Raw genomic sequence first — 12,322 nt, 5'->3', positions numbered from 1 at the left:
CAGACCAATATAAATGTTCTTCCCCAGCCCACATTCCTTAGAGGTTGGGATGGTTGGTGCACGGCAGGTTGTAGAACTAAAATTTGCTGGGGTAAATATCCGTTACGGCCCCTATCATAAAGACTTGGTATGGATCTGAGCCCTTATTTTATTTTCTTTTTCTTTACCGGTTGATGTATTTTGCTAATAAGGTCCAATCCTGCAGATGCTCCCCGGGCAATACTGCTAAATTTAGCCAAAGCCATATGAAACACGTAATTTGCCAGGGTGTCGTTAGGTTACCAAACCAGACTCCTGGTAAGCTTTTCAAACCCACACAAATCCTTCCTTTGCCGAAAGACTTTGAAGCTTCGGATTGATGGAAAGTTGATGTGAATTTGATTCTTAAATGTGTTCAGACTCCTTTGGAAATGGTACTTTTCTCCTAAACAGGTTGAAAATCATAGAATCATAGACTGGTTTAGGTTGGAAAGGACCTTGAAGATCATCGAGTTCCAACCCCCCTGCCGTGGGCAGGGACACCTCCCTCTAGACCAGGTTGCCCAAGGCCACATCCAACCTGGCCTTGAACACCCCCAGGGATGGGGCCTCAACAGCCTCTCTGGGCAACAAAATACCGACTCGCGTTGGATTGCTGTTTCAGAAAGCAGTTGGAAACCGAGGACTCAAGGAAAAAGAGGATTCTCCAGTCTTATGTTAATCCAGTTCTTGGATTTCTTTCTTTTCCACAGCCTCTGCCCCATTTCTTTGGTGAGGGCTGCGTGTTGTCTGGGAAAGCATCTAGATCGGTGAAGAAGCAAAGACGTAGCTTTGCTCCATCCCTCTTAAAGCCGTTCCATCCGCCCTTGTTTATGTTATCTGAGCGGAGATCATCCGCTGGCATGACGCTGCAGCCCAACGGCAGCTCTGATGGTTCATACGTGAAGGGAGGGGGATTTTTTATTTATTTATTTATTTAATGTATGGCTCGAATCTTCTACCTCGCATGCCACCGCCTTGGCTGGAGCCATGCCAGGTGCTGTTGGGTGGCCCCGATGCTGTCTTCCTAATCGTTAACTGCAAAAACAACAACCAAAAAAAAAAAAAAACCCAAACCAAAACCCTGATGTTGTTGAACTTTTGCAGGAGGGGAGTTATTGCCGTTCAGTTCTGCATCTGTTCATCGGACTTCCTGTGGTTTTTCATCGAATCATGTGATTGACAGCACAGACAGTCTGCAAAGTTCTCGATCTGTCTCGTTTAGCCCATCGTCCCAACCGCTAAACCTGACTTCTCTATTGTCTGGCAGGAGAAGACAAGATAGGGTGGTGCTGTGGTAGGCTGATTCACCGGAGCTGATAAGCGGCGTCTGTATTTAAATTGTGCCGTTCCCATCCCAGCGTTACCTCCGGCTCTCGAGTTTTCAAGTAGTGTCTCAGGTTGGTTTCCTTTAAACTAGCCGGGGTTGTCTGTGTTCTGGAAGTGACTGCAGAGAAACGCAATTAACGGCTCCGCCGGACCCGTTTGTCACAGGGCGATGAATTCGAAAGCTTCAGTAGAGAAGCACATGGGTAACGATGAACTTCTACATCTTTCGGCACCGTCCAGCTGAAGGAACGGGGCTGTGAAGGGAAAAAAAAAAGGGGATGATTTATCCCACGCCAAGATTTTTCCTCTATTATTAGCGCTACTGTTTACGATGCCTTAGAGTGGTCCCTCTTTTCAGAAAGTGCTAAAAATCGGGTTCATTTGGGTGTCACCAGCTGGGGAACAAATGCCTTTCCGGGATTAAGTCGGACACAGCGGCAGCAAAGCAGAAGAAAATGGTTTTCTACGTTGCTGCTTTGATGTGCCACGTTGGGAATTTTGTTAACGGTGATAAAACCCTCACCGGTGCTGGCTGCGGTGTTTGCCGGGAAGGCCCTGAAATTCCTGTGACCTGGTTGTTTTCCAGCTCTCCCGAAACATTCATATGGTGTCATCTCCTGTCTGTCTGCAGCACGTGGCGAAGGCTCCTCATCGCTCATTCGGAAGCAGAGCAGGCAGGAGATAAAGGGCACAGAGCTGAATTTAAACATTCCTTGAATTACCGTCTGTCAAAAACCTTAAAGCTTTATGGCATCGGTCAGGCTTTGTACGTGGTGTTTAACCCTTGCTGCTCTAAATGGTTTTAAAGTCAGTCTGATAAGGCAGAAAGGTTTTGAGGTTACTTAAATGTGATGATTTTGAGCGTTAAAACAATTTTGTTTTCAGTGAACACCCTGGTAGTGAAACAGCGTGGGTAGTTTTTTATCTTAGCAGTGGTAAATCTTCCAAGACAGATGCCGCGGCAGAAGTTCTCATGGAAGTTCTCATGGACCTCTAGGATTTCTCCTTTTTAATGAACGGAGAAAACACGGCCACCACACAGCCATGGATCATTGCGGTCATCTGAAGAAGTTGGGTTTGAATTGCTGACCTGGAATTCAAATTCTCCGCGTCTCGTTAGCAATGCGTTGAGTTATCCCGGGTCCACTGTTTAGGGGGAGCAGCGGAAAAAAGATCATTACTTATAAAGGTACACTTGAAATTGTGCGTGTGTGATGGCAACGTGTATTCTGTCTCTCCTTAAAAATCTCATTATCCTTGTCTACATTCCCAAGACAAACCTGCGGACTGTTCAAGGCGTATGTTGAGTGTGAGAGAGTCCAGGCTGATTGCAGTGAGTCCCAATCTTTAATCTGACATCGATTATTAAATTGCTACGCTACGATCGCAATAGATGGCAACATTGATCAGTCTGAAGAAAGGCTTAATAATAAAATCGATGCGTGACTGTTATTGCCTGAAAAGATGAACGCTATCGCATTTATTTTGCGCTGTCCTCCCAGCTGAGCGATGATGGGATAGTAAGAGCTGAGCCTCTCCGATGTCGCTCGTGGAATTTTTAATACAATTTTACCTCCTATTTTAAAGCTTAAGATGTTTGTTAAGCTGCTTGAGAATCCAGAATAGTGGGAACGTTCTGGACTCCCAGAGTGTCTGCACAAAGAGTAGCTATAATCCATGACCCGAAGGTGGAAAAAAAAGTTATCAGTGTTTAATTCTGCTCGAATTAGCATCTTTAATCACTTTTTTTTTTTTCCCCCCTTCCCTCCCAGAAGGACTACTACGCGCCGCAGTACTGGCGTGCAGCCACCTTTGGGGTGAAGAATGACAGCTGTGTAAGGGCTTTTCTCTGCTAGGAAATGTTGCAGTGGTTTAATCATGAGGTTTAACCATTCTTTCTGCTGATGCAATGCTTGAACTGAACGTGTTCCTGTCTGCGCTGACCACAAGTCAGGAAGCATTTCGGAGGGAAGTGGGGAAGATTACGCTGAGAAACAGCAAAGAATATGTTTTTAAAAAAAAAAAAAAAAAGATATATATTTAAAATCTACATAAGGTCTTGATTGGAGTGATGTTTAAGCTGCCAAAAGAACGGTGGTGTGCCGAGAGGAGGGATGGGGTGGCAAGAGGGAGGAGGCAGGCAGAGCTTGAGGACTTGAAGCCAAGATGGGAAGGGGTAAGAAGATGTTAAGGAAAAGAAGGATTTCACAAGGGCAGTGAGAAAAAAAAGAGAAGTTGAGCGAGTGCCAAATAGAAAGATATGCTAAAGAGAGACCGTGGAGATACGGTGGAAGGGAGTCAGGGATGAGAGTAGGGAATTAGAGATGGGGGCGGGTATGGGTGCAAGACACCGAAAAGTGGGGAAACAAAACGATGTGGAGGATTAAACAGGCTGGTCAAACTAAACTTGGGGAGAGGGGTTGTAGAGAGCTGGTAGAAAATGGTTTAGGAGCACAGAAGGGCTATGAGAGAGCTGCTTTACCACAAACTGCATGTCTGAGGCAGGAAACGAAACTTGCTGATGTACCTTTGAGGTTCTGGGCTTTGAACACAACAGGAGTTAGATGCAGAAGTGCCTTTAACGACCTTATCTTTTAGCCGCCTTCGTTCCTTAAACAGAGATAATAATGCTGAAAACAATACTGTCCTCCTTCCCTCCCCGATTGCTGTAAGGATGAGCTCCCCACATGCTCTGAAGTCATCAAGTACAGTAATGACAGCCACACCGATGGCCAAAATCATTCCTTCCAGGATAAATATTGGCATCCAGCTAAGGAGAGCTGCGCTGAAGGACCTGACGCCAGCATAAGCCAAACTGCAGCAGCTCCGGAAAGTTGGAGCATACTGGAAGGTGACACTGATGTCCTCATCAGTTATGGAATCATGAATGGTTTGGGTTGGAAGGAACCTCTAAAGGCCATCTAGTCCAACCCCCCTGCCATGAGCAGGACGTATCCTGGGCTGCATCAGAAGTGTGGCCAGCAGGTCAAGGGAGGTGGTTCTTCTCTACTCTACTCTACTCTGGTGAGACCCCACCTGGAGTACTGCGTCCAGCTCTGGAGTCCCCAACATAGGAAAGACATGGACCTGTTGGAGCGGGGCCAGAGGAGGCCACAAAGATGCTGCGAGGGCTGGAGCCCCTCTGCTGGGAGGACAGGCTGAGAGAGTCGGGGGTGTTCAGCCTGGAGAGGAGAAGGCTCTGGGGAGACCTTAGAGCCCCTTCCCCTCCCTAAAGGGGCTGCAGGAGAGCTGGGGAGGGACTATTTACAAGGGCATGCAGTGATAGGATGAGGAGGAATGGCTTCAAACTGGAAGAGGGGAGATTTAGATGAGATATTAGGAAGAAATTTTTCACTGTGAGGGGGGTGAGGCACTGTCCCAGGTTGCCCAGAGCAGCTGTGGCTGCCCCATCCCTGGAGGTGTTGAAGGCCAGGTTGGACGGGGCTTTGGGCAACCTGGGCTGGTGGGAGGTGTCCCTGCCCATGGCGGGGGGCTTGGAACTAGATGATCTTCAAGGTCCCTTCCAACCTAAACCATTCTATGATTCTGAGATCTTCAACTAGATCAGGTTACTCAGAGCCCAACAGAGGAGATAGCATGTGGTTGAATGAAGCTGTCCATGGAGACACGTTCCTCTTAAAGCATAATGCAGGTGGCACCTTTGTGACCTTGCGAGTAATTGTATGCTCAGTATTTGCACCAAACTGCTCTACTAACAGCAGCGACGCAAGGAAGGAGTAGAATAATTTCCATGTTTTGCAACTCCCAAGAATAGAAATAACCTGGGCATGGAAAAGTTAAATAAATAACCCTGAAAGCCAAGTGGCCAAGAAGGGCCCCTTCAAAGGAGACTGCTCCAGCCAGAAGGGTCTTGTGCCCTACTGCAAGGAAACAGGACACTGTGAGCTGGAGAAAGATGATAGGCTCTCCCTTCATTATTAATGGGCAAAGAGGCTTCTTAGCCATCGCTGTGCTTGTTCTGATCATGTCACACCGTAGAGTTTATTCTTAGTCTTAGCCACAGCCTTATAAATAATAAAATGGGTCATGTTTTATCTTACCCCAGTGATCGTTGTAATGCGGCTTTCATCTGAGACTCTGCCAAGCTCTTGACACAGGCAACATTTCGGAGTAGATAAAACGATTGAAGAGCATGGTACGAAAGTAGGCTCAGCTCTGCCCCAAAACGGACCCTTACCGAGAGCGAACGCTGTGGGTTGGCTGCTTTGGGAGGGAAGAAACGAGAGAAAATTGGGAAATTGAGGATGTAGTTAGGCTGGGTTGGGCTAACGCGTCTGATGTGTGTTAATTCTGGAAGTGTTTTGCTTAAAGCTGCTGTGAAAAAAAAAAAAAAAGAGCTTTTGTGGAAACAATACCTTCCAGCCCATAATTTTCAGGAGGAGGAGGTATCTCCATGGATGGGCAATAAGGTCTATGTGCGCAGGTCTTGTGGTTACAGCCTTAAAGGCTGAAGTCATATGTGACACGTTGCAGTTGGGAAGCTTGAAGGGTTTTGTGTTCTAATTGCAATTAGAGTCACCCCGTGTGCTCCTCAGCAACGGGAAAACCAAGGCACGGAGGTCATGACCTACCTGAAAGTACAGAAGAACCTGTAGCCAAACTGGAAGTGGCCTCCAGGAGCCCACCCGTGGAGCCACGCTTCCCACCATGCTTCCTGGAGGAAGAGCATTTCTCTCCTGCCAACTCCTACGTACGTGAAGTCTTGGAGAATTAGGTGGGAAAAGTCAGTTTGCTGTGACACTGGGTTCCTGAAAACGTATCCCGGACTGTGTTCATTCTTTATTTATTCTTTTAAATTATTCGTGATTTAAATTACATTATTTGTTAGTAATTTGTTTGTTCTGATGGTCTTTCCAAAGGATTATCCTGCTGAGGAGCTGAGTACGATTAATAGCGAAATGCTTTTTAGGGAAACCTGCAATAAACGGGGCTGTACGTGTGCAAAGCGAGAAGGCTTTTGCGGGACTGCTAAAAATGACAATTCTCCTTAAGACCTTTGCCTTATGTAAAGGATTCACATGTTTCGTCTTTGTTAACAGACCGATTGAGTGTGGGCGACGGTGAAAGGGCTGAATACAATATGCCAATGTAGCATTCGGTTCAAAGAAGAAATTATAAATGATCTCTTTATCCCGTAAATATTTTCCTTTGGGTGTGATGGTTCGGTTCCTTCCCTTATTTTTTTCACTAGACCTCTTTCTTCGGTGTTTCTGTGGGCTGTGTGTTTGTGAACAGATGTGGCAAACCTTCCCTCAGCGGACTTTGGTTTCTCGTTGCAGAAGTTCCCCGAGCTGAAGTTCAAGTACGTGGAGGAGGAGCAGCCTGAGGAGTTCTTCATCCCCTACGTTTGGTCTTTGGTCTACAACTCCGCCGTGGCCCTGTACTGGAACCCGCATGACATCCAGCTCTTCACTATGGACTCCGGCTGAAGGAGATGTCCCAGCCAAGCCAACTCAACTCCGTCTTCTTACAGAAACCGAAACTCCACACCGCGTTGTTAATACGTGACCCCTTCCAGCGTGCACCCTCTGACCCCAAAGCTTACGGAGAATGAAGCTTGCCGCTCGTGTACAGTCCAACGTCGATGTTTTGGAAGCAGATTGCCACCGACGCGCTGGCGACAGACTGTGGTGTGAGGAACTGAGGGCTTGTAGGCAACCTTGTATTTATAGTCCTATAACCTAGAGCTTGTCTGATGAAAATGAGGCCTTACACCCGGGGTATGATGTTCCTACCAACCGCAAACCTGATTGTTCTTTTAACTTAACAGGGCAAAGGAGGAAAAGAGATTGCGGACTTTGATTTGGAAGCAGCGTTTGTATTTTCGTTTCTTTCGAAGGGAGGCGGCTCTTCGTTGCGGGCGGCTTTCTACGGTCTGTTGGATTCTGCCACGGGTTGCTCGTGCCCTAATCCCGTGCTTTCGCTCGCAGCCCTTCGGTTCGGCGGCGCTTTCGAGGCTGCTGTCGTTAAATTGGTGTCTACGCTGTCACCCGAGCGAACGAAGCAAGCGGCGTGTTAATCAGATTGGCTCCCGGGCAGATTCCAAACACTTGATTTAGATGTCGAAATGTTTGTGGGAGGATTTTCAATGGCAGGTCTTCTTTTTTGTTGCTGTTGTTGTTGTTGTTTGACTGGCAAATCCTCTACAGAGGGCTACCAACACCAGCTTGCAGAGTCGGGTTCCCTGCAGACTTGTTTTACTGTGCTTCTGTGCAAAAGCTGCTCCTGGAAATCGGACATGTGGGGGTAAAAAAAAAAAAAATCTCCAAAGAAAATAGTTCTGAGATTGTAAAATAGACCAACGTCCTGTAAAAAACGTGTGTAGTGGTGACAGCGTGTGGTGGGGATCCTTGGCGAAGTTCTGTGTTGAAAATCCCCTCTTTGCTATTAAAGGTTTTATGGCAGAAGTATCAATTTATCTGAATGTAGAATACTCCTTTTTTTTGTTGTTCTTTTAAAGCGTCCTTTCCTGCTATACCTGTTCCTGCAGTTGGAAGAACAAAAGAAATGGCTTGAAAGAACATCTCACTTTTCAAAATGAGGAGCGTTTCTTCTCTGGGGAGGCTCCGGACGCTGCCCGCCACACGCGCGTGCAAGCGCTCTCCTAACCCCACGCGCCGGGGGGGGACTCTCACCCGTGCATTGCATGCCAAAATATAAATATCGAGGAATTAGTTCCTTAAACGTACACGGCAACCCCCTGTAATCACCTCCTGCTCCAGCACGTTCGGTTTATTGACCTGAAGAATCGGGTGCATTTGCTTTCAGACGGTCCTTCCAAGTGGCTTTAAATAGAATTTCTCGCACCCTTTTTTTGGTTTTCCCAGAAGGATGCGCTAGCCTTGTACTTTCCTTTCATCCGCTTATTTAGAGGTGGAAGTCCATTTGAGTCCCACGCAAATGGAAGTGTCGGCTTAAAGAAGTTTTCCAAATTTATTTAAATATAGCTACAAAGCGACATATACAGCCCAGGAGCATTTAGGACTTGAAAATGGCAGAAGCTTTTGAGAAAAGGCAATAGGAAGAGTGGAGGTGCAGTTTTTTGTAGGAAAATAGGAGAAATGAATGAACCGTGACTGAGCTGCGCTTAAGTTTTTGCTGTGTTTTGGATTTATGGGATTTTTTTGTGTGTGTGTGTCTTTGAGCAAACGTCAAAGGGGAATGACTCTTCTTGGTTACCGTAGTGATTTGTAATTTTGTCTTTATTAAGACTTAAGGGTGTTTGTGAGTCAGCAGAGCTGCCCCAGCCTTTGGAAAGGTCAGTCTGAAGATGCACTTTGAAACTGTGGATGCTGAAGCTACTGGGATGGCTCCGTTTTCATCTCTCTTAACCGCCCCGTGAGTCTCAACCTGCCCCCCCCCCGAATCGAGCCCCTTCTGCCCCGCTGCCCGTGGAGCGCTTCGTGAAAGGGGGCTCAGCCAGAGCAGATGCTTATCAGCCGGGTGTCAAACTGCAGAGCACCCGATTTTCCTTTGAAAGGGCTTTTTATAAAGAGAAGGGTCCGTAAAGCAGCGATCTGATAGAATAGGTCCAACCGGCTGCTGAACCAATGGAGGAGGTCGCTCAGCAAATTCTTTCTCGCTGTCCTCTTGTTGCGATGACATTGAACCGCAGTACAGAAAGAAGAGGTTTGTTCCGATCGCGGGATCTCCTTGGGCGTTGGATTAATACGTGATGCTCCCAGGGCCCAGCTGGTTTGGAACGGCTGGAGTTAACAATCCAAAGCCGAAACGGCAGAGCCAGACCGAGATTTACACCGAAATCTGTGCTAACCCCCTTGGTTCTTCCAAGAGTTGGAGCATTAAGTGGGTCCGGCGGTGTCCCCGAGTCTGCAGTCTGGCACGGTCACGAATACTCTGTTTTCCTTCAGATCTGTAAAGTGTCACCTTAGGGATCCTTTTTGTTACTTTGTGTGAAAGATTTATTACGCATAATAATAATAATAATAAAAAAAATTAAAACAGTAAATACAGGCTGTAGTTGTATTTGTTTTACGTGCTAGCTGCCGCGTGGTGGCGTTTGGTCAGCGGGTCCTGGTGGGGTCATCAGACCTAACGTGCGTGAGGTTTTATAACGTTCTCTGTGATGTGGAGTAAGAAGAGTACTATTTTATTTATGGTCTGAAGTAGACGGTGGTTTAAATCTGTACTCAGTGAAAGAAGGGACATGTCATGCTGCAATGTCCTGCGGAATCCCACCTAATGGAAGGCTCCTGCCAACTCCGCTTCTACAGTCACAGTAGGTACAACTCGGAGGTGGCACTGGGAAGATGCAGTCGTAGGGTGGAACAGAAGAGGGACAGGACTGTCCCCTTCAGCCCAGACCAGACGTGATGTGTTGCTGCACCCTCAGTTGCTCTTTCCTGGTGTTCTGGCCACAGATAGTGTCTCCCTGGGTTTGGGGGAGTCAGTTGAGTGTTGCATCAGGATCTTAGCCCATATTCTTGCTCTGAGTGCTGAGCACTAGTGACACCATCTGCTTAGGCTGCTTGAGTAGCTTTGGAGAGGGAAATCCATTGCTTCTGGGTAGGGGAGGAGAAGGGAGGTCTGCTCTGTCCTCACTCAGAAGACCATCCCATCCAGAAGACCAGGCTTTTGGGAGAACAGCCAGGAAACCAAGTTGCTGTGTAGGTTGTTAGTGAAGTGGGGGTTGTACACGTGCAGCCTGATGCACGTGTTCCTCATGAGGGAGAAATCCTCCTCCTCCAGTTAATTGAGAGAAACTCCCTATGAAAACCAGGCGGTGGGTTGGAAGCTACAACAGCTCCTTTTCCCTCCTGCCCTACAAATGAGTGGGGCATCATCGACTTTGGGAAAAGCAGTTCAGATACCTTCCAGATTTCATGGCATTTCTTGACCCCCTACTAGCCTAAAAGTGAAGAGTATTAGTCAAGTTACAGGAAAAAAAAAAAACCAAACTGTTTTCTACGTGCCTGCTAGATTGTTGATGTACCAGTTAAACAGGAAAGGAAGAAGCAAACAACCCCCCTCGCTTCTTTGGAAACACTAAAGCTTTTTGTACAACCTTTTCTACTGGGTGGCTCAGGTTTATTCTTGCGTACGTTGTCTAATTCAACCCCCCCAAAGGTCAAGTGCCATCTTACAGTTAGTGTACCCCAGGCTCTCTCCTGGTTGATGGGGCTCGGTCTTTGAAAACCCTCGCTTCTGTGCATGAAGACCAGGAGATTTCTATATGATAGCACTTCTATAATCGCCTGACCACCGTAAATCCTTTCCTCTCTTCACCCATTAGCAGGGCTTTGGCCATCTTACCTAGCTAGCTTTAAAAATTTGGACCATTGGTACCCGTAATACTGTAAAAATCAGGGTCCTGGCTGCGTTTCTTAGAATCATAGAATGGTTTGGGTTGGAAGGGACCATAAAGACCACCTAGTTCTACCCCCCCTGCCCTGGGCAGGGACACCTCCCCCCAGCCCAGGTTGCCCAAGGCCACATCCATCCTGGCCTTGAACACCTCCAGGGATGGGGCCTCAACAACCTCTCTGGGCAACCCATTCCAGTGCCTCACCACCCTCAAAGTGAAAAACTTCTTCCTAATGTTTAATCTGAACCTGCCCTCTTCCGGTTTAAAGCCATTCCCCCCATCCTATCGCTACATGCCCCAGTAAATAGTCCCTCTCCAGCCTTCCTGTAGCACCTTCAGATACTGGAAAGCTGCTCTAAGGTCTCCACAGAGCCTTCTCTTCTCCAGGCTGAACCCCCCCACCTCTCCCACCCTGTCCTCCCAGCAGAGGGGCTCCAGCCCTCCCAGCATTGCCGGGGCCTCCTCTGGCCCTGCTCCAACAGCTCTGTGTCCTTCTGCTGTTGGGACCCCCCGAGCTGGAGGCAGCACTGCAGGGGGGTCTCCCCAGAGCGCAGCAGAGGGGCACAATCCCCCCCTCGCCCTTCTGGCCACGCTGCTGGGGATGCAGCCCGGGATGTGGGGGGCTTTCTGGGCTGCCAGTGCACATTGCCGGCTCATGGTGAGCTTCTTATCCACCAACAGCCCCGAGTCCTTCTCCTCTGGGCTGCTCTCCAGCCATTCTCCACCCAGCCTGGATTTGTGCTGGGGATTGCCCCAACCCACGTGCAGGACCTTGGTTTGTTGTTAAATTGGGGTTTGGGGGGGGGGGGTATTATAATCATTATTATCTATTATTATAACAGGCTCTACTAAACCACAACTAGCAGTCTTTAAGGTCACAGCTGCGCCTCTGATGGCAACACGCAACAGCCGTGACGGAGTTATCAGCTTCAGAGGAAGGAAATGTTTATTCGGTACGTTCCTGTTCATAGTTGTGGTCTGTCGCCCTCCTCCCCGAGCCCAGATCGGGGTGCTGAGATCCAGCTCAGGGCCCTGACCTTGCTAAAGCTCCACAGGTTGGGGTTCTTTGGCTTGTACTGAAAGTTGCGTGAAGGTTTTTCTCTTTGAGGTTTCTCCAAGTCAGTATTATTGGGTTAAATTCTGTGTCGAGCACATACCCGCACCCAAAAGGCCCCAAGAGGGCTCTTCTCCCTTGAATTACACAAGAGAGAATCCATTAAATTGTCTTCAGCGGCACGACAGAGACCAAATAATTTTTAACATTTCTGGCAGTCAAACGTCACTTGTCATTTAAAGGGGAGGAAAACATCAATCCTCTGCCTTGGCAAGCTGCAGTCAGCTGGTTAAATAGGAGCGATGTTCTCCTCAGCTCTCCATCTAAAGGTGGTCTCTAGATCCATCTGCTGGATCTGTCCAGACTGCTCTATCTTGACCATTAAGAGTTGGCTGGAGGCGGCCAGTTGGGTTTACTGCCAAAGAGCTCTTAGCAAGAAATTTGCTGAGGGAATCCAGAGCATCCGGACGATGAAACGTCGGCTCCTGGGGATCTTCTAGCAGAAGCTGTGGTGGCCGTGAGCTCTCAGTATGGGGCAGATGTCCCTTGAGACTAAATTCTGTGGGGAGGGACGT

At 48.0% G+C, this 12,322-nt stretch overlaps 1 protein-coding gene across 2 annotated transcripts in view; it reads left to right on the top strand.

Moving 5' to 3' along the window:
* Nucleotides 1-9,331, top strand: part of DYM (dymeclin) — a 244,951-nt gene extending 235,620 nt beyond the window's left edge. Inside the window, exon 16 of one of the 2 annotated variants that reach the window (XM_082497723.1) lies at nt 6,651-9,331. In XM_082497723.1, the coding sequence (XP_082353849.1) occupies nt 6,651-6,797 (147 nt within the window). In that variant the 3' untranslated portion in view covers nt 6,798-9,331. Of the gene's footprint in view, nt 1-6,647 lie in introns of both variants that reach the window. The other variant, XM_082497722.1, reaches the window with a different exon arrangement.
* Nucleotides 9,332-12,322: the final 2,991 nt, after the last annotated feature.

Source organism: Vanellus vanellus (genome assembly GCF_965231255.1).
Source record: "Vanellus vanellus genome assembly, chromosome: Z".
Classification (NCBI taxonomy): Eukaryota; Metazoa; Chordata; class Aves; order Charadriiformes; family Charadriidae; genus Vanellus; species Vanellus vanellus.
This window is presented reverse-complemented; position numbering and strand designations above follow the sequence as displayed.